This window comes from Echinops telfairi, unplaced genomic scaffold (genome assembly GCF_000313985.2).
Source record: "Echinops telfairi isolate 266 unplaced genomic scaffold, ASM31398v2 ScPeMD7_5592;HRSCAF=6446, whole genome shotgun sequence".
NCBI classification, from domain to species: Eukaryota; Metazoa; Chordata; class Mammalia; order Afrosoricida; family Tenrecidae; genus Echinops; species Echinops telfairi.
In genome coordinates, this window is record NW_022109491.1 from 57,418,623 (window position 1) to 57,437,185 (window position 18,563).

At 42.1% G+C, this 18,563-nt stretch overlaps 1 protein-coding gene across 1 annotated transcript in view; it reads left to right on the plus strand.

Annotated features, from left to right (window-relative positions):
- NFRKB (nuclear factor related to kappaB binding protein) overlaps nt 1-18,563 on the plus strand; it is a 56,949-nt gene that overhangs the window by 8,950 nt on the left and 29,436 nt on the right. The window contains exons 5-16 of the mRNA XM_045295187.1: nt 6,341-6,468; nt 7,425-7,599; nt 8,185-8,286; nt 9,429-9,502; nt 10,307-10,391; nt 10,721-10,901; nt 11,130-11,238; nt 11,434-11,560; nt 11,808-11,873; nt 16,316-16,395; nt 16,670-16,716; nt 18,331-18,391. Coding sequence (XP_045151122.1) covers nt 6,341-6,468; nt 7,425-7,599; nt 8,185-8,286; nt 9,429-9,502; nt 10,307-10,391; nt 10,721-10,901; nt 11,130-11,238; nt 11,434-11,560; nt 11,808-11,873; nt 16,316-16,395; nt 16,670-16,716; nt 18,331-18,391 — 1,235 coding nt within the window. The remainder of the gene's footprint in view (nt 1-6,340; nt 6,469-7,424; nt 7,600-8,184; nt 8,287-9,428; nt 9,503-10,306; nt 10,392-10,720; nt 10,902-11,129; nt 11,239-11,433; nt 11,561-11,807; nt 11,874-16,315; nt 16,396-16,669; nt 16,717-18,330; nt 18,392-18,563) is intronic.

Sequence of the window (18,563 nt, forward strand, 5' to 3'; positions counted from 1 at the left end):
ATAGCCGGGCATCATCAGCTTTCTTCACCACATTTGCTCATGCACCCATTTGTCTTCAGTGATGATCTGTTGTTGTTTTTTTTTAAAAAAAACAAACTGAGATACATACCCACCATCCCAGTAAATAAATAGAATGTTACCAGTGTCCCAGAAGTTCCCTCTAGAATACTTAAAAATTGAAAAAAAAATTTTAGCCATTTGCTTTATTTTATGTACACATAGCATCCACACATCCTGTTGACTTCAGATGACATGTCTGTGCTCTTACATAATCACAATCCTGTTAACCGAGACATTTAACATTGGCAAATAATACTATTTGATATTAGTTCATATTAACATTTTCTCAGTGATTTCCCCAAATATCCTTTATTTGTGCGTGTGTATTCCTTTAAATTCTAAGATACATTCATAGTTCCTTTAAATCCAGCATCTGTTCATATTTCGTGCATTCTATTTGGATCTTGTGACTGTAACACTTTGAATTTAGGACTCTGCCTTTTTTTTAACTTTTCAAAACACACTTTTTTAACAGCCTAGGATGTTTGAATTGTAAATTTCTCATTCCTGGGAACTCCTTGTTTTGTAATCAGAATAAAAAGATTTGGGCAAGAATACTGTATGATGGGAAATTTTAAGTTTATTCCCTCAGGAGGTATGTAATGCCAATAACGTTTCATTGCTTATAATGACTACTATGATTTGTTAAGTAGTGTTTGCTGAACCTCTTGATTGTAAGGTTTATTTTTTTCTCTCTTTGTAGTTAAAAAGGCTTATTATATCTTGAGAATTATATCTTGAGACCATATGACAATTTTTTCCCCCAAAGCCTTTGTTTCTCCAGTCCTTTTATATCCATTGATTATCCTTTTGTTTGGAAATTAAGGATTCTAGAATGGGATCAGTATTTTTTTTTTCCCTTCTATATTTTAATTTGTTGTTGCTATTGGATATATATGCAGCAAATCATACACCAAGTCAGTAGTTTCTAAATGTACAATTTAGTGACATTAACTAGATTTTTTGAATTGTGCAATAATTCTCAACCTCCCTTCTGTGTTATTTATCTTCATTAGCATAAACTCACTGCACCCTCAGGTTAATATATAATCTTTTGAGTTACTGTTAATTTGATTCCATATAGATAAGTCTTAAAGCAACCTAATGTTCAAGGCAGATTTTTTTTTTAACTTGTTAAAGCTAAACTGGGTTGGTATGAGTCAGAATTAACTCAAAGACAATGGTTTTTTAAAACTGGCTCAGATTTCATGAGGTCCTTTCGGCTTATGGTTTAAAAATAACTTAGAGCAGTAGTTTCAGGGGTTCTTTTATGGTCTAGAAAGACTAGAGTCCATGAGATTTTGAAATTCTGTGGTACATTCAGGATTCTTCTGTAGAATTTTTCATAAAAAGTTTAGTAATGATAGCCAGACACCATCCAGTTCTTCTGTCCTTATGGCAAAGGAAGTCGTTTCATTATTCACGCATTTCATTTGCTCCTGTTCCCGACTCTCCTTCCTCTGTTGCTCCTCGTCCATCAGTAGAGACTTAACTGGTTATCGTTGGCAGAGGTGTCTTTCACGGAAGCCGGGGCCTCAAGCCTGAGTAACCCATCTCTTCTGGCAGAGCAGGAAAGAGGGACACTGATAGATTTGAGAGGGACTGTGCAGTGGACCTTCTGTATTTCAGTACTGTTTACGGTAATAGTAAATGTCCTGCCTCCGACAATAAGGCGGTCTGGTAATGATCCAAACAAGGATGTTTAGGCAAGAATATTTGTGTGTATCATTCTAACCAATGCTGTATTTTAGCACTGTGTTTCTAAAGATAGTTGCATTTCCATGGCTTTTTTGGTTATCAGTCTTAAAATGAGCTATCAGTGCTTTTCAGTGTTCTTTTACTTTTTATTTTCTTTACTGATTCTGTTTTAAATTTGCCTACACCTCACGTACTACCTGATGTCTTATCTGATGCTTTGAATTTAGACAAAGTGTACAACTTTCACATGCATATGAGGTGATTGAAAATATCATGGCTTCGGTCAGGCACACCTTAGCCTTCAAAGTAACTTTGTTTTCAACACTCTGAAGAGGTCTTGTATAGCAGATTTAGCCAGAACAGTGCATCATTTGATCTCTTGACTGCTACTTCCATGAGCATTGTTTGTGTATCCAAGCAAGATGAAATCCTTGACATCTTCAATCCCTTCTTTGTTTTCCACTCCCTACCCACTCCAACTTAAGTATATTCACTTCCTTTCTGGCCCGTTGTTTGTAAGTCAAAGGAAGAAGACTTTCTTCCAAGGTGAACACTGCTCTTTCCTCTGTTACCTCGTTTGGGACTGTGTTGCCTCCGTTCACTGCTCTCTGTCCCCTGTGTGTTCACTCTGTGGGTAGTCACTTTCCACGTGCTTGTTCAGTCTGCATATGTGTTCAGGGGTGGCCAGCTGAAGAAGCCCTCAACCACCTGTCCCCTTTATTGCGGTGTTTCTTCCTCTTTTTTTACCCCCAGACTTGAAAGGTGTTCATAACTGTCTTTTTCAGTTACTCTGATTTTGTTCACTGGTGGCTTTCCATTGGTACCTCGTTGAGATTTCTCTTAGTAGTGCTACCAGCATGCTTTTTGTTTGTTTGTTTCTGTTGATTAAAAGGAAAAAAATCAGAATGACAGTCACTAGACTATACCATAAACATCCATATGATCTTAACCTATTTCACCAACTAGTAACGTTTTGCCATATTCATATTTTCATTATTATTACTGCATTTATTTTTTTTTACTGTTCTTACTACTTTAAAAAAATCACTGTTTCAAGGAAAAGTTTACTCATCATGTTATATCCCCATTTAACATTTTTATACACATTGCTCTGTGATGTTGGCTACATTTCCCCCAATGTGTCAGCCTCCTCTTTTATTACATTGTTTGCTCATTTTTCATTAATCTAGCTTCCCTGCTCCTTTCTATTTCCCTGGTGGCGTTGTTGGGCAAGCATTGGACTCTTGACCACAAGCTTCATGGTTCAAACCTGTCAGCTTCTCTGCAGGAGGATGAGGAGGCTTTCTGCTTCTGTGAAGTTTTACAAAGCCCTGGAAACGCACATTGGTGCTGTGAGTTGGAATTGACTTGATGGCAGTGGCTTAGTTTGGGTCTTTTGTTTGCCATTTGGTGTCAGATGGTTTTAAGTGCGCACAGTACTCATGGGTGATACTGTGTATTTTATAAGCCAGTCTTTTATTCGGATGAAAGGTGGCCACCAAGAGTGGCTTTTAGTCTTCAGTTCAAAGGGTAGCTTGTAAGGGGCAATAAGACGAGCAAAACTACGCTCACTGACCTCCAGTCCATTCCAGCTCATGGCGACTTGAGAAGATGGGGTAGATCTGGCCTGGTAGGCTTCCCAGATCCTCTTTGCCAGGGTATAAAGTCCTTCTCTTGAGGAGCAACTGGCTGCCTCAAACTGCTGATGTTGCTGTTAGCAGCCCAACTTAGAACCATTACGCCACCAGGGCTCCTTTACCGCCAGTAGTCTCCTCTAGTTTCTATCAGTCTAGGAAATGTGGCTCTTTTTTGGCGTTTAAGTTGTTGTACATTTGTTTCCTTTTCTGTTGGGGACCTGCTCTTAGGATGATCCTGATCAGAACTGTTGGTGGTGGTAGCTGGGACCACCTAGTTCTTCTGTCACTATTTTCTTTTAATGGCTCCTCACTGTTGTCTCTCCTTGTAACCTATCACTTCTCCTATGTATTCTCTATTACAATTCAAGAAACATCTTCCCTCATACTTTGTAGCACTCTGCTATAAAAACTTGAAAAATATTTATAGCTAGTAATCAAACGCAATATCTTGCTTTTCTGACCCTCTGCCATCTGTCCTTATTTCCAACTTACATTTTTTTCCTCTTCTCCTTTACCCACTATTACTATCATTTTGTTGCCCCATTTTAGAATGTTGCATATAAAACTGCCTTAAAATTCTCAGCATTCATCTCTGGAAAGCAAGCACTTTCTCTGAACGATAAATAGCAAACTGAGAAAAATCCTGTTGATACACTTAACTAATACTGCCCATATTAAAGTTTCATAGTCCCACCATGTCAACACATCTCTGTCATCGTACTGACCATGTGATCCCGAGAGCAGCAGATTCTGTTTCATCTCCTCTGGACCCTCCCGATGCAGCATTTGACACGAGGACTGCTGCTTTCACCTGGCAACTTTGCTGCCCTTGCATCAGTGATTCATTCGTCCTGGGTGTCTTAATATTTATGTATCCCGCCTTTCTTTGCCAACCTCTCTTTCACTTATTATTTCTGTTTATATGAGAGGGCTTTAAAAAGTTTGTGGAGAACTTCCATTATCTTTTAATTCCATTTTCTACAAAATTTTGAAGCCCTGTCATACTACTGTTCTTTAAGTTCCATCTCCCTTCTTTGGATACTTAGCCTGTGTTCATTCACCATCTCTTTGCTGATCTTTTTCCCCCAGGCTGGTTGAGCCACAACTTCTGCCCAGCTACCATAATAGTGATCCTCTTAGAACTTCAGTTGCTTATTTACTAGTGCCTTAACTTAGAATTCAATCTTTTTAAAAAAAATCATTTTATTAGGGCTTCATACAACTCTTATCACAATCCATACATACATCAATTGTGTAAAGCACATTTGTACATTCATTGCCCTCATCATTCTCAAAACATTTGCTCTCCACTTAAGCCCCTGGCATCAGATCCTCATTTTTCCCCCTCTCTCCCTGCTCCCCCTCCCTCATGAACCCTTGATAATTTATAAGTTATTATTTTGTCATATCTTGCACTGCTCGATGTCTCCCTTCACCCACTTTTCTGTTGTCTGTCCCCCAGGGAGGAGGTTATATGTAGATCTTGTAATCGGTTCCCCCTTTCCAACCCACCCTCCCTCTACCCTCCCAGTATCGCCACTCACACCACTGCTCCTGAAGGGATCATCTGCCCTGGATTCCCTGTGTTTCCAGTTCCTATGTGTACCAGTGTACATCCTCTGGTCTAGCCAGACTTGCAAGATAGAAGAATTCAGTCTCTGTAAGAGAGCCTACTACTTCCACTGAATTGATTATGGCTGATAGTGACCGTATGTGAGCTTTTAGAGGCTTAGTGGGAGCAGATAGCCTTATTTTACTCCTGCTGAGTGTCTAGTGGGTTTGAACCACCAATCTTGTGGATAGCATTCTGACACTTACTGACAGCACTACCAAGCCTCCTAGCCATAGGCTACAGGGCTCTGTGTACTCTGGTCCCTTCCCAGTTATCCAGCTTTGTCCGATACCACTCTTCCCCATTTTTTTCATTGTACTCTCACCCAGTGCTGGTGAGTAGAAATATTACATGAGCTACATGTTTCATTTAAAATGTCTTAGTCATCTAATTAAGAAAAGTAAAAGCTGATAAAATCGATTCTTATCATTATTTTTCTTATCCAATATACCCAAAATATTATCACTTCAGTGGAGCCTTTTATTCTGAGAGTGGAGGAGCCCTTGGACCAAATACTATCTCTTATCTGGACCTTGCAATAGTTCTGTTTTCCCATTTAACTCATTCTCCAATTCACATCCTTGAAGTTATTTCCTTTGCGCTTGGGGCAGAGTCATGGCATCCAGGCTTGTGGTTGTACCCTTCTGTTCTTCTGAGTCTTCTGGTACCACTGCTCCTCAGGCCTAGAACTCTCTTCCATTTTGTGAAGTGCAGTGTCCTCTGCCTAAGGTAGACATTTCCCTGCTTTCATTTCCTTAGTTCCTTTTTATTTCCTCTTAATTTTTCATTTTTAAGACTTTTCAACATAGAAAATGTTTGGAGCATGGCATGTGCAGTGAACACCCATGTAACCCTTCTTAGCTGTTGAACGTCAGTGATGTTGGGCAGGCTTCATTGTATGTATTGTTTTAGAGACGTTTTTCCTAATTTAAAGGAACTCTGGGGGTTCAGTGGTGAAAGCACTGAGCTACAAACCCAAAAGTCAGTTGTTTGAACCCACCAACTGATCTGTGGGGGGAAATGTGGCAGTCTGCGTAGAGATCTACTCTCTGAGTTCCTATGTGTACCGATAGCTATAGGGTTCTTTCATTCCATGGGGTTTTTTGGTCCAAAATTTAACTCCCTCAATTTCTTTTATAGCCTTTAGAGAATTTAGTAGTATTTCTTTATTAACCTTTTTTCTATGACTTCCACTTGACTGTAGGCTCCACAAGAACATAGATAATCTTTTTTCCACCTGTATTTTGTCAGCTACAGAGTCTAGCACATTTCAAACATTTGTTAACTATTTGCTGACTGATTACATATGGGTGACCCTCTTTTTGTTTTCAAGATGGGCACTTTAACCCTGAAGTGGTCAAGTACCGGCAGCTGTGCTTCAAGTCACAGCACAAGCGCTATCTCAACTCTCAGCAGCAGTATTTCTACCGGTTGTTGAAGCAGATTCTTGCTTCCAGGAGTGTAAGTCATATCTGGAACTGAATGTGAAATATAGGCAGTGAATGCCAAGAGTTCATGACTTAAAGAAGTGTTTCAGAATGTCAGTGATTAAATCATGACATAGTTATAACTTGATTGTTAGGATATTTATGATCAATTTCAAGATGTGCCCTGTTTTTGACGATGTTGAAACATGGAGGGAAATGTGCCTCTTAAAATTGATGAGATAGAGTAACTTCAGTATTCTATAAGATATGTAAGTGGATTTCAGGCACGTGGTAGATTACTAAGAAAACTAGATTGCTCTAGAACTGATGTGTAAGCCTGTATTTTGATGGGTAAGAAGTACAGTAAGCTAGATGACTTCCTGACCCTCGACCAGCTGAACAGTTCTTAGATTTGTTTTGTTTTTTAAGCGATTCTTTAATCTTTGGTATAGAACTACTCATACAACACAATCAGTATTTAGTCTTAGTGTAACAGTCCAACACAAAGATTTGAAAAATTTCACCACGGAATAATCAACCTGGGCCTTTTAAAGTTTGTTTGAACAGATTCATATCTGTGAAGGGTTCAGAAAGTTGGTGGGAAACTCCATTATCTTTCCATTCCTTTTCTCCATGAACTTTCTGAAGCTCCTCTGTGCTTCTCTGGACCCTAAGGGAAGGGGATTGGGTTTGTTAAGCACTGAGGGGAATTGTAGACTTGCAGAGTGCACATTGCTCTGTAACAGCACTTCTTAACCTGTAGGTCACAACCCCTTTTGGGGTCAAACAACCATTTCACTGGGGTCACCCGATTCATAACAGTAGCAAAATTTCAGTTATGAAGTAGCAACAAAAATAATTTTATGGCTGGGGAGCGGTCACCACAGCATGAGGAACTGTATTAAAGGGTCATGGCATTAGGAAGGTTGAGAACCACTGCTCTATAACAAGGTTTGAATGATAGTGAATACCACATCTGATTTTATCTAGGATCTTTTGGAAATGGCGCGAAGGAGTGGCCCGGCCCTCCCCGTCAGACACAAGCGCTCTTCCCCATCCCGCACCCCTGAGGAGCGGGAGTGGCGGACCCAGCAGCGCTATTTGAAAGTCTTGAGGGAAGTGAAGGAGGAATGTGGGGACACAGCTTTATCATCTGATGAAGAAGGTGAGTGTTAAGGGGCTCCTGTGGGGTAGCTGGGCTGTCAGATTTACCGTTGGAGCCAGCACTGGTAAGTCACCTCCTCAGCAAAGAAGCCCTCGAAGTTCACTTGTTCTAGGAGGGTTGCCGGGGATGGTTGGCAGATCTCAGAACACCTTGATGCTTAGGTCACTGGGACATTCCTGTTAGGTGGGAAATGACTCCATGATGATGCTTACCCTTCATGCTTACGTGACATTGGAGTTTAGGTCAGATCGTATTGGACAAATCTCTGCCTGGCAGGACTCCTTCCACAGTCGGCTTGTCTCTGTGCCACTTGAGAGACTGCTTTTCCCGTTACAGGAGAGTAGTAGTGACTCTTGGCCTGCTGCAGTGCGACCCATCTCTCTGTTGACGCCTCTCTTCCTGAAAGAGCTGTTTAAATGACCTAAGTGTGCTCCTGTCCATCTGGGGAAGGGTCAGAAAGGAATGTGGAACCCTGGCCTCCATGTGGTTGGCTTAGCCTTGTTGAACCCAAATGGCCACTTACCCAGTCTCCCCTATTGGAGTCCACAGCCACGTTGGATTTACAAGAAACATTTTCTTTTGAAGATCTCAGCTCATGGCTTCCGAGCTCTCCCGCGTGTTCTCCTAGTCCTGCGGTGCCCCTCCGGGTGGTGCCCACGCTTTCAACCATGGATATGAAGACGGCAGGTGAGGACTGGCTTGATGGGAAGTCGGTGTGTGGGTTTGGCAACTTCCTTAGTGAGAGGCAAGCGAGGACTGGACTCTTTGCCCACTTAGTAAAACAAAGCAATGTGGCGTAGAACTAGGAGCTTTGGGCCAAGATTTTGAGCTACTACACTTTTTTACGTAGTGGGTGCTTCCCAGAGTTTAGGTAATACTAGCAACTGGATATGAAATGTGGACAGGGAACTCAGAGGTTATGTGACTTAAGGAAGTGGTTCAGAATGCCAACAATAAAATCATGCTACTATTGTAACTTAGTTTGAGGATTTTTATGATCAGTTTTAAGATGTATTTTGATTTCGGAGCTATTAAAACAGAAAATACACATCTTTAAAGTGACGAAGTGGGAGGGTGGGAGCAGGGAGGGAGGGGAAAAAATGAAGAGCTGATAGCAAGGACTCAAGTAGAAAATAAATGTTTTGAGAATGATGAGGGCAACAAATATACAAATGTGCTTGGCACAATGGATATATGTATGGATTGTGATAAGGGTTGTAGGAGCCCCCAATAAAAGGTATTTAATAAAAAAAAATACAGTAGTGAAATGTAGTTGCTTCAGTATTTACTAAAATAAATAAATGCACTTCAGACCGTTGGGGGCACTATTAGAAAACTAATTGATGTGTAAGTATGTAGAAACCTCATAATACCCTGATGGGTTACACCAAGCTAGATGGCCTCCTGGTTGTGGACCTTCCTTCTCTTGAAAACAGTTGTCCTTGTAGGAGCTGACTAATGGGTATTTTGAACTAAAGAAGCAGGATGCAACATCCCATAACAAAAAAGCTATACAAAGGGATGATAACAACAAGAGCGGTAATCAGAACCATAGCAGTTCCTCAGAAAGCATTCACATTGGAGAAGAGTTTTTATTGGGCATCAGAATCAAAGATTCTAGGACTCTTAATGTTTTAGGACCAGCTCAGTAAGTAGCCTACGTTTTTGGTCATTCTCTAGAAAAGTTCAAGTGTTAGTCTCGTCACCATTTCCAGATTTTTGGTACTTGTATTACACAGGAAGATCACAAGGGGGCTGAGGACATTGGAGATGTGAGCATCGTGGTAGTGACCGATGTAATCCCCGTGATTTGATTTGTTTCCTCTCAGATAAAATCGAACTGGGTGACAGTGACTTGAAGATAATGCTGAAGAAGCACCACGAGAAGCGGAAACATCAACCAGTAAGACGAATTGGGGGTGGTCACTAATAGTTGTTGATTTGCCAAGCCTGCACTGCATATCTTAAGGAACACCAGGTAGTCACACAACCAGAAAGGTGGTTTCACACCAAAGGTGTGAAAAGACGACAAGTCTTTTCTGTATTGGGTTTAATCTTTACCACAACTCCAGGTGGGCTGGGAATCACCACTGACTGTATTGGGTTTAATCTTTACCACAACCCTGGGTGGTCTGGGAATCTTTACCTCCTTGCTCATGCCCAGAAGTGTTCACAAGTGTTCAGGCTCTTTCCTTAGGTCTGCAGCCAGAGTCTGTCCTGTGCTCCTTGTACTTTTTCACTGTTTCTGTTCTACTTTTATCAACTCAAGGCAATGCGTGTAAAGCTAAGCCATAGGGTATAGTGGAGAAAAGATGGAAAGGCAGTTCATCTGCGATAGAGCAGTGATGTGGGAAGAGAAACCCCACATTAGAAACTGGAAGTGTCTCATCTGTCGTTTCCATAGCTGATACTGGACAAATTTAACTTCTCTGGACCCCATTTTCCTTATAAAATATAAGACTGTTTGAAGAGCACATGAGATAGGGAATGGGAAAGAGTTTTGTAATCTGTAAAGAGTCGTGGATAGAAAATAGGGCACTGAGTTCTGTGCAAATTGTCAGGAGCAGTAGTTTTTATATTTTTAATTCAACGGTATTCCTCCAGCACCTTATACCAGACTGTTTTTGTTAGGTTAAATTGACAAAATCACCATCAAGTTTAGCTTCCTTTTGCATTTTTAAAACGGAATTCCTGATTTCACATCTAGGATCACCCAGACCTCTTGACAGCGGACTTGACTCTCAGTGACATCATGACGCGAGTGAATGCTGGCCGGAAGGGCTCTCTAGCAGGTACACGACCATGTGCCCCACCTGGTAGCCTTCATGTGACTTATGTATCAAATTCGATGAACCTGTCTACACACTTTAAAAATAAACCCAGCCTTCTTCTTGATAACTTGTTTCTGTCATTGCCTTGTATGGATGTATGTGCTGGGGAATGAAAAAAAATCTGTGTAGCAGATTAAGAAGTGTGAAAATTAGTCATTAAAATCTCATTTATTATCACTGAGATTCTCTCTTACTGGGGCCTTGGGAAAATAATCAGTTAAGGCCCCTCATTTTTGATGCAGAAATTTCAGTTCTACCATCGACAGGCTTCTGTTGCTTTTTCTTTCCAGCCCTGTATGACTTGGCTGTCCTTAAAAAAAGGGTCAAGGAAAAAGAGGAAAAGAAAAAGAAGAAACTGAAAATGATTAAATCAGAGGCAGAGGACCTGGCTGAGCCTCAGAGCAATGCTGAGGGGATTGCACCTCTCTCACGGGCCCCGTCTCCACTGGCAATACCTGCTATTAAGGAAGAGTAAGTGAGCGCAGAGCTTTAAGCTCAAGGCTGAAATGTTGAATGAGCAATACATGGTCCTTGCTCTGAGTGGACGTGAATGAATGGCATTGTGTTGAGAAGCAACCCCAAGTCTCCGAGATCTTGCTAGGAAAAATGGAGGGCTCTAGGAGGTCTGGAGCGCTTGAATCAGTAGAGGGATAGTATGTTGTTGGCCTTTCTGATGTTACATTTTTCTTCCCTCGTTAGGCCTCTTGAAGACCTCAAGCCTTGCCTTGGAATCAATGAAATATCTTCTAGCTTCTTCTCTCTCCTATTAGAAATCTTGCTGCTGGAGGGTCAAGCTAGTCTTCCTATGGTAAGAGTTTTGGAAAAGTCAAATGTTCAGTGAGGTTTTCAAATCTTAGACTCTTATACGTTGAGAAATACAACTCTTGAGTTTCTTCCAAAGTTCTGCAGCCAGCTTAAATCGACCCCAGTGTGCCTGGCGTGTCTGTGCTGTGGCTGGTATAGAGCAGAAAGCTGACCTGAGCACTCCCTTTGTTTCCCTCAGCTAGAGGAGCGGGTTTTGGATTGGCAGTCATCTCCGGCCAGCTCCCTCAATAGCTGGTTCTCTACAGCCCCCAACTGGGCAGAGTTAGTGCTACCAGCCCTGCAGTATCTTGCTGGAGAAAGCCGAGGTAAGGTGCTTTTTTTCTTGTAGAATCTGCTGTGCCCCTCCCCAACCCCCCTTTACTACTTAATTCTTCTAATAAACTGTAGCCTTTGCACTTGGAGGCCACAAAATCGTGAGCATTCCAATACTATAATAGAGCTCCAGGTTGCCAGCTATTGGCTGAATAGTTGTTAGTGTGTTTCTGTCAGTTAGTGAAAAGGAGAGCACTGCCATTCACATATTTGGCTTGATATGTGCCTGTGTCTTTGCAGCTATTCCTTCCAGTTTCTCTCCATTTGTGGAATTCAAGGAGAAACCCCAGCAGTGGAAATTGCTTGGTAAGTAGTGCCTGTTATTCACCTGCTCTCTGTTGTGGCTCTTTGGCCTTCCAATTAGTGCAGTTTAAACCAAAATTGGATAGAACTGAGTAGATCTGCTCCAGAGGGTTTCCAAGGCTGAACATCGTTATAGGAGCAGACAGTCTCGTTTTCTGTGGAGCAGCTGGTGGGTTCACACTGCTGACCTTGCAGTGAGCAGCCCAGTGCTTAACCCACTGTGCTTAACCCATTTAGCAGATTAGAAAAGCAGGCAGCCTGAATGAAATCAAACCTTTGCATAGTGAAAGAATCCTTCAGGATCACTTTCAGATGTTTAGGATACAGATTTCAACTTCCATTGAATTTTGACTCACCAGAGCGGAAGGTGAATGACCCTTTTGTTGCGACCTTGTGCATAACAGAAGGAAACAGTGCTGATCCTGTCCATCCTCATGATTGTTTTCATATCGGAGCCCACCACCAGCCACTCTGTGGAAGTAAGAGAGACTCTTTACTCCCCAGCACGTACAGCTTTGGAGACCCACAGGGACAGTTCTACTCTTAGAGGATCATTGTGAGTTGAAATTGACCGAGAGGTGATATTTGTCTTGTTTGCATAAGTAAGTCCAGGAGGAGGAAGTTCCTGTCGGACACATGAGGTCACCATGAGTCAGAAGGGGCTTGGCGGCAGCCACCAGCACCACGTTGGTAGTTCTGTGTTAGCTTCTTGATGGCCCATCAGACTGTTACCCATGGCAGCTGTCCCAGTCTGCATTCCCACCAGCAATGCAGAAGGATTTCAGTTTCTCCACATTCTCACTAACAGTTGATATTTCCTGGGGTTTGTATTTGTTTGCCCTTTATCTTAGCCATTTTCAGTGTGGAGTGAAGAGAATTGCATTGTGGTTTTGATTTTGCATCTCTAATGGCTATTCAATTGTTATGAGTCAAAATAGATTCACCTCCCGTGTGCTTGTTGGGCCTTTGAATGTTCTCTTTGATGAAAATCTGTTCAAGTCCTTTGTCTTTTTTTTTTTTTAATAACCGGTTAGAAAAACCTGCAAGAGGTCATGATAATTTGAACCTGGTTGAAGAAGAAAATAAATTTGAGAAAATTTTTAGATAGAAAAATCACAGAACTTGGATCTGGAGAATAATGGAAGGGTAGGTCTAGTCAAGTGTGGCCTCTACTAGATTTTTAGCTAAGGGATGGAGGTACTTCCTTGACAAAAGCAGTTAGATTTGGTGAGGTTGAAGAGCATGAGTCTAGTTTCAGGTGCTGAGTTTGAGATGCCTCTGAGGTTAAATGTTGAGTCAACAGTGGGATTTGCGGGTTTAGAATTTGAATCAGAGTTAAAGATAGAGAGTTGTTGACCTATGAGGGTTGGAGGGGGCTTCAAAAAGTTCATGGGAAAATGGAATTGAAAAATAATAGAATTTTCTACAAACTGTCAGAAGCCCCGATATTTATACTGTAATTCTAATGCCAAAGGCATAGATCAGCCATTCTCAACCTGTGGGTCACGTGACTCCTTTGGGGGTTGAACGACCCTTTCACAGGGGTCGTCCGATTCATAGCAAAATTACAGTTATGAAGTAGCAACAAAAGTAATTTTATGGTTGGGGGTCACCACAACATGAGGAACTGCAGTAAAAGGTCGCGGCATTGGGAAGGTTGAGAACCACAGGCATAGATGAAGAGGTTATCTAAATGAGGGGAAAAGAGGACCTTAAGCCAGTCTGATTATGTGTGCATCAGTTTCATCTGTTTGACATTTCCTTAGGCTAACTGCTATTCCCTGCCTGCTCCAAGCAGGAAGCTGCCCCTCCCTGAGTCCTTGGGACTTGACCTTTGCCTTTCAGTAGTTGAAGTAGGCAGGCAGTGGAAACAGTCTTTAGGACTGTTTCTAGGTTTAGGATGGAACTAGGACTCTGGCTGCAGGCCCAATGAACCAATGCCTTTGATTTCGAGTGCTTTATCAGTGTAATAGTAAAGAATTTTGTTGGAAAGGGGGACATAGAATTGAGCTGAATTGGGAGAAAGTGAGTTGGATGCGGCTCAGAGGTGTAGAAAAATTGTGACAGGGAACTGAAGGAGTATTTTTCTTTTTTTAGACTTTTTATCATGAATTGAGTGAAGGCTTACAGAACACACCAGTTTTCCACTCAGCAATTCATACTCATTTTGTTTCATTTCATTGATTGCAATCCCCACAATGTAACATCATTTATCCCACTTCCTCCCTGTGTATTCATTCTGCCTTATTTCCTAACTGTTCTGTGCTCTAGAGCGTTGGTAGCACAGTGGGTTCTGTATTATGCTGCTGACTATGAGGTCATCAGCTCAAAACCACCAGCCACTCCACGGGAAAAAGATGAGGCTTTCTACTCCATAAAGAGTTGCAGTCTAGGAAACCCACAGGGGCAGTTCTTCCCTGCCCTGTGGGGTCACTAGGAGTCAGAATCCTCGATGGCAGTAATCTTTATACCTTTTCTGTGCTTTGCCTTTGGATAAATGAACCACTTTTGATTGCAAATAGTTGATTAATCTAAGGTGTATGTACCTTCCATATGTTGTTCCCCTTATAGATCTATCTGTTGTTTGGCTGAAAATTGAGCCGTGGAAGTGAGTTCATTTCTAAGCCTAAAGCCTGCTTATGGGCTTAGGAATTTTAACAGTCTCTGCCAACCAGATGATCTCTCCAACCTTTTTTATGCTTTTGAGTTTTGTTTCCTACTTCCCTTCATGCAAGACCTTCAAACGTGATCCCCTTCAGAACCATTGGTAGTGGTAGCCAGGCACCATCCAGTTCTGCTGGTCTCAGGCACATGGAGACTGATACTTGTCTGGTCCACTCGTCCACTAGGCTAAAACTCTTTCCATGGAACTGTCTGCGTTACCCAGGGAGGAATGCAACTCTTCTCCTGACTGTGAAGGACATGATTATGAGACACTGAATGATCATTATTACACAGGGTGTAAGGATCAAGGGAGAGGCAGGTTTCAGACGTAACCAGGACATACAGGGAGTGCTGTGAGAATACAGGCTGTAGGAGATTTTGCTGATAGTGATGCGGCATTTCTAGAAAACACACTGGGAGTGAGGAGTGTTGAGAGCATTCTGGGGATGGAGGTAGTGTGTGTTACTAATTAAAGCAAAGATCAGAGGGCCAGTTCTCTGAGAAACAGAAATGGGAGTCATTGCATTATTAGCGTCAGAACCTGTCTTAACTTTAGGGAGGATGATAAGCAGGATCAGTCAAAGCTGCACCCCGTGAGATGGAGGTCTCTAGGTGAGCCTCTACTCTATAACCTTTTTACCAATCTGACGTTAGTCGTTCTTCCCAGGCTACTCATTACTTCTCTTCTGGGTGTGATGATCTATGTAAATGTCACACTGAACCCACAGATCCTGTTGTTGATGACCATGTTGTTCGGTACCATTGAGTCGGTTCTGATCCTTAGTGACCATGTACACAACGGAAGGCAGCACTGCTCGATCCTGTGCCATCCTCATCATTGTTCCCGTGCTTCAGCCCATTTGTGTAGCCACTGTGTCAGTGGCTCGAGGGCCTTTCTCTTTTTCACGCCCCTCCGCATTACCAGACTTTACCACAGATTTGCCTCAGAGTTAAGTGGTTTGTTAAGGAAAAGGTATCATTTAGGATTGAGGTCAGAAATCAGGCAGGCAAAACCCCTTCTTGGGTGTAGTATATCTCTGTCTGCAGCTCTTGACCAGACAGGCCTCCTCTCTGCTTTCTCAGGATGGGCTGCTCTTGATCCTGCCATTTGTCCCCACTGGCTCTAGTACTGAGCCCATTGGGCCTGTGGCCACCAGCTTTTCCTGTGCCAGTCCTCTCACTGTATTCATGGTCCCTTGACCATGTTCCAGCACTTCTCTTGCTTTCAACTTCTCTTCCTTCCTCTGATTCTTCCTGTTGCTACTGTTTTTGCTTCTTGGTGTCTCTGTGAGTGTAAGTAGCTAGATAAGATACATGTCTACGTGCTGCAGTAGAAATCAGAACAAAGGGGTACAACATGAGGGCACAGAAGGAAAGTGGTCATCTCTTTCTTGGACAAAGGAAGCCTGTCTCTTTCTTGGAAGAACCAAGGAAGTTGAGCTTTTTCCTGCTCGACACTTCCATACTGCTGCGCCAGTGCTTTGTAGCACACTGTCCATCAAAAGCCTTTTATAACCCCCAAGAATAGTACAGCTTCACTGTTAAACAGTTATGCTGTTACACAGGCAAGTGCCTCCTTGGCACATCCTTGTGAATCAACTATTAAGTGACAATTCAAGAGGAGTGGTGCAGGCAAATAGAATGGCAGAATTCCCCTAGCTGAGAAGTACATGCACAGGATCATTGCTGTAGCTTGTCACATGTCTGGCAAGTGAGGTGAACGTTGGGGTTTTAATTACATTTTAGTTATTTTACTTTATGTAATTTTGCTTTTCTAATAGGTCAGTCCCAGGATGATGAGAAAGAATTAGCTGCACTATTCCAGCTGTGGTTAGAGACTAAAGACCAGACTTTCTGTAAGGTACGGTTTTAAGAAATACTGGACCCTTCTTTGTAGATTCTCAGAGCCCTTAAGTTAACTAGACGGAGCCTTGGTGTCAAAGTGGAATGCTCACCACAAAATCCTCCGTCCAAAACGACCAGCTGCTCCACAGGTGGTGGGAGGATGTGCTCCTGGAAAGGGTTACAGTCTCAGAAACTCACATGGGCAGTTCTTCCCTGTCCTGTAGAGTTTGGTTCTAAGTTAATGGGAATCTTTAGTCCATTTACCTCTTAATGCTTTTGCTTTTCCCCAGCAAGAACACGAAGACAGCTTGGATGCCACGACTCCTGTCCCCCGAGTGTGAGTATAATGTGTTTATGGTGGGAGGATTCCCAGGAAATTTTAGCTTAAGGTGCTGCCATGGTCTTGCTGACATTTCTTGAAATTTGAGGGCTATAATGGAGCCTAGTGATTAGAGGACTCCACTGGTTTCTTAACTGTTTTAGCATACCTAAGGAGGGTGACATAGCACTGGAGGCATTGTAGTTACAAGGTGGAACAATTTGAAACGAGGTGAGCAATTTGAAATCCCCTGCTGTTCCTGTGAAGACTCCGTGTCTTGGAAACACACAGGGGCAGCTGTACTCACTGCTATAGGGTCTCTGTGAGTTGAAATCAACTCTATGGCATTGAGGGATTTTGTTTTGTGTTTTTTTTTGTTTTGCTTTTAAATAGGGCAACACACTTGTAAGCAGTTGAGTGGCTCCCTGTGGAAGGGATTTTTTGTTTCCAACTCGTAAGTCTTTATTTTTTGTTGTTGAGAAAATTATATAGCAGAACATATGCCGATTCAATAATTTCTACATTTACAAGTCAGTGATAAAATATTCTTCAGGTTGTGCATCAGTTTTCCAAATTGTTCCTCCTCCATTAAAATAAACTCACTGCCCTGAAGTTGCCTTTCTAATCGCTCAAGTTGCTGTTATCAATTTGATCTGATGATCAGAAATTATTAAAAGAGCATGATGCTCAAGGTAGACAATTCGTTTTCTAGCTAAGCTAAACTATTACTTCATTTTAAAATACTTGAGGTTCAAGATGTAATGCATGTCTCCGAGCAGTAGTTTATGGTATTCATCCACTCGCTGGCTCCATAAAGTCTGCATCCTGTGCGAGTCTGGATTCCGTGAGGGAGTGTGACTGACTGGGTAGGTGGACATCCTTTCTTCCCTACATATGTCCCTTCTGCTGTTCCCATTGAAGAATGGTTTCTCCAACCCGACTTCTTCATTCTGTGTGACACTAAGTGACTTGTTGGAGGGCAGTGACAGGACTCTGACTAGTCACCAGGTCTCTTGACTCGTGCTCCTGCGTTCTTTCAATGACGTCCTCTCACGATACTGTTTCCCGTGTTGGGGTGGTCTTTTTGTCCAATTCCCAAGCACCAGCATGAAAACGCCAACCTTCACCCCAGTGCGGAAGAACCACTACCTGATGAATAGGGTTATGGAACTCAATGTTTGACTACTTCCCCTCGAGGGAAGCGAAATCACCCTGTCATCTAACAAACTTAGAATCCTTTGTTCTTCAGGGAAGACTTTTTTACTGCCTTTAGATTGGGTAAGCTTGACAGCAGTATTGGAAATAGCAGGGAAAAGTATCCGTCCTTTTTCTACCTACACAATACTTTCTAGATTTTTAAAGAAGTGATTTTGGGAACATCAATAGGAATTATTTGCTAGAGTTAGAAAGTGGACTTTGGGGAGGGGAGTGGGGAAAGAAAAGAAAGTGGACTTTTGACCTTTGTAAAAAGTAGAAGTGTTGGTGAACTATGAGATTGGGAAGAAGCTGTGCATCTATCAGCATCATGTTGCTGAGGGGATGGAAACATTTTGGAGAATGATTCTGGGTGCTGAAAAGGGTGTGAATAACTTGTTACTCCTAAAAATTGATTTACAAAACTTCATGTTCCAGAAGAACTGACTATGTGGTGCGACCCAGCACAGGAGAAGAAAAACGGGTTTTTCAGGAGCAGGTAAGAACTACCTGGGACCTGGTAGTGCTTGATCAATGGTAATGTAACCAAGAGGAATTACTGAAACTCAAATGAAGGCTGAGCATGATAGTGGGGCAAGAGGAGAGTAAAAGGAAATAGAGGAAAGAACTAGGAGGCAAAGGGCATTTATAGAGGTTTAAATACAGGCATG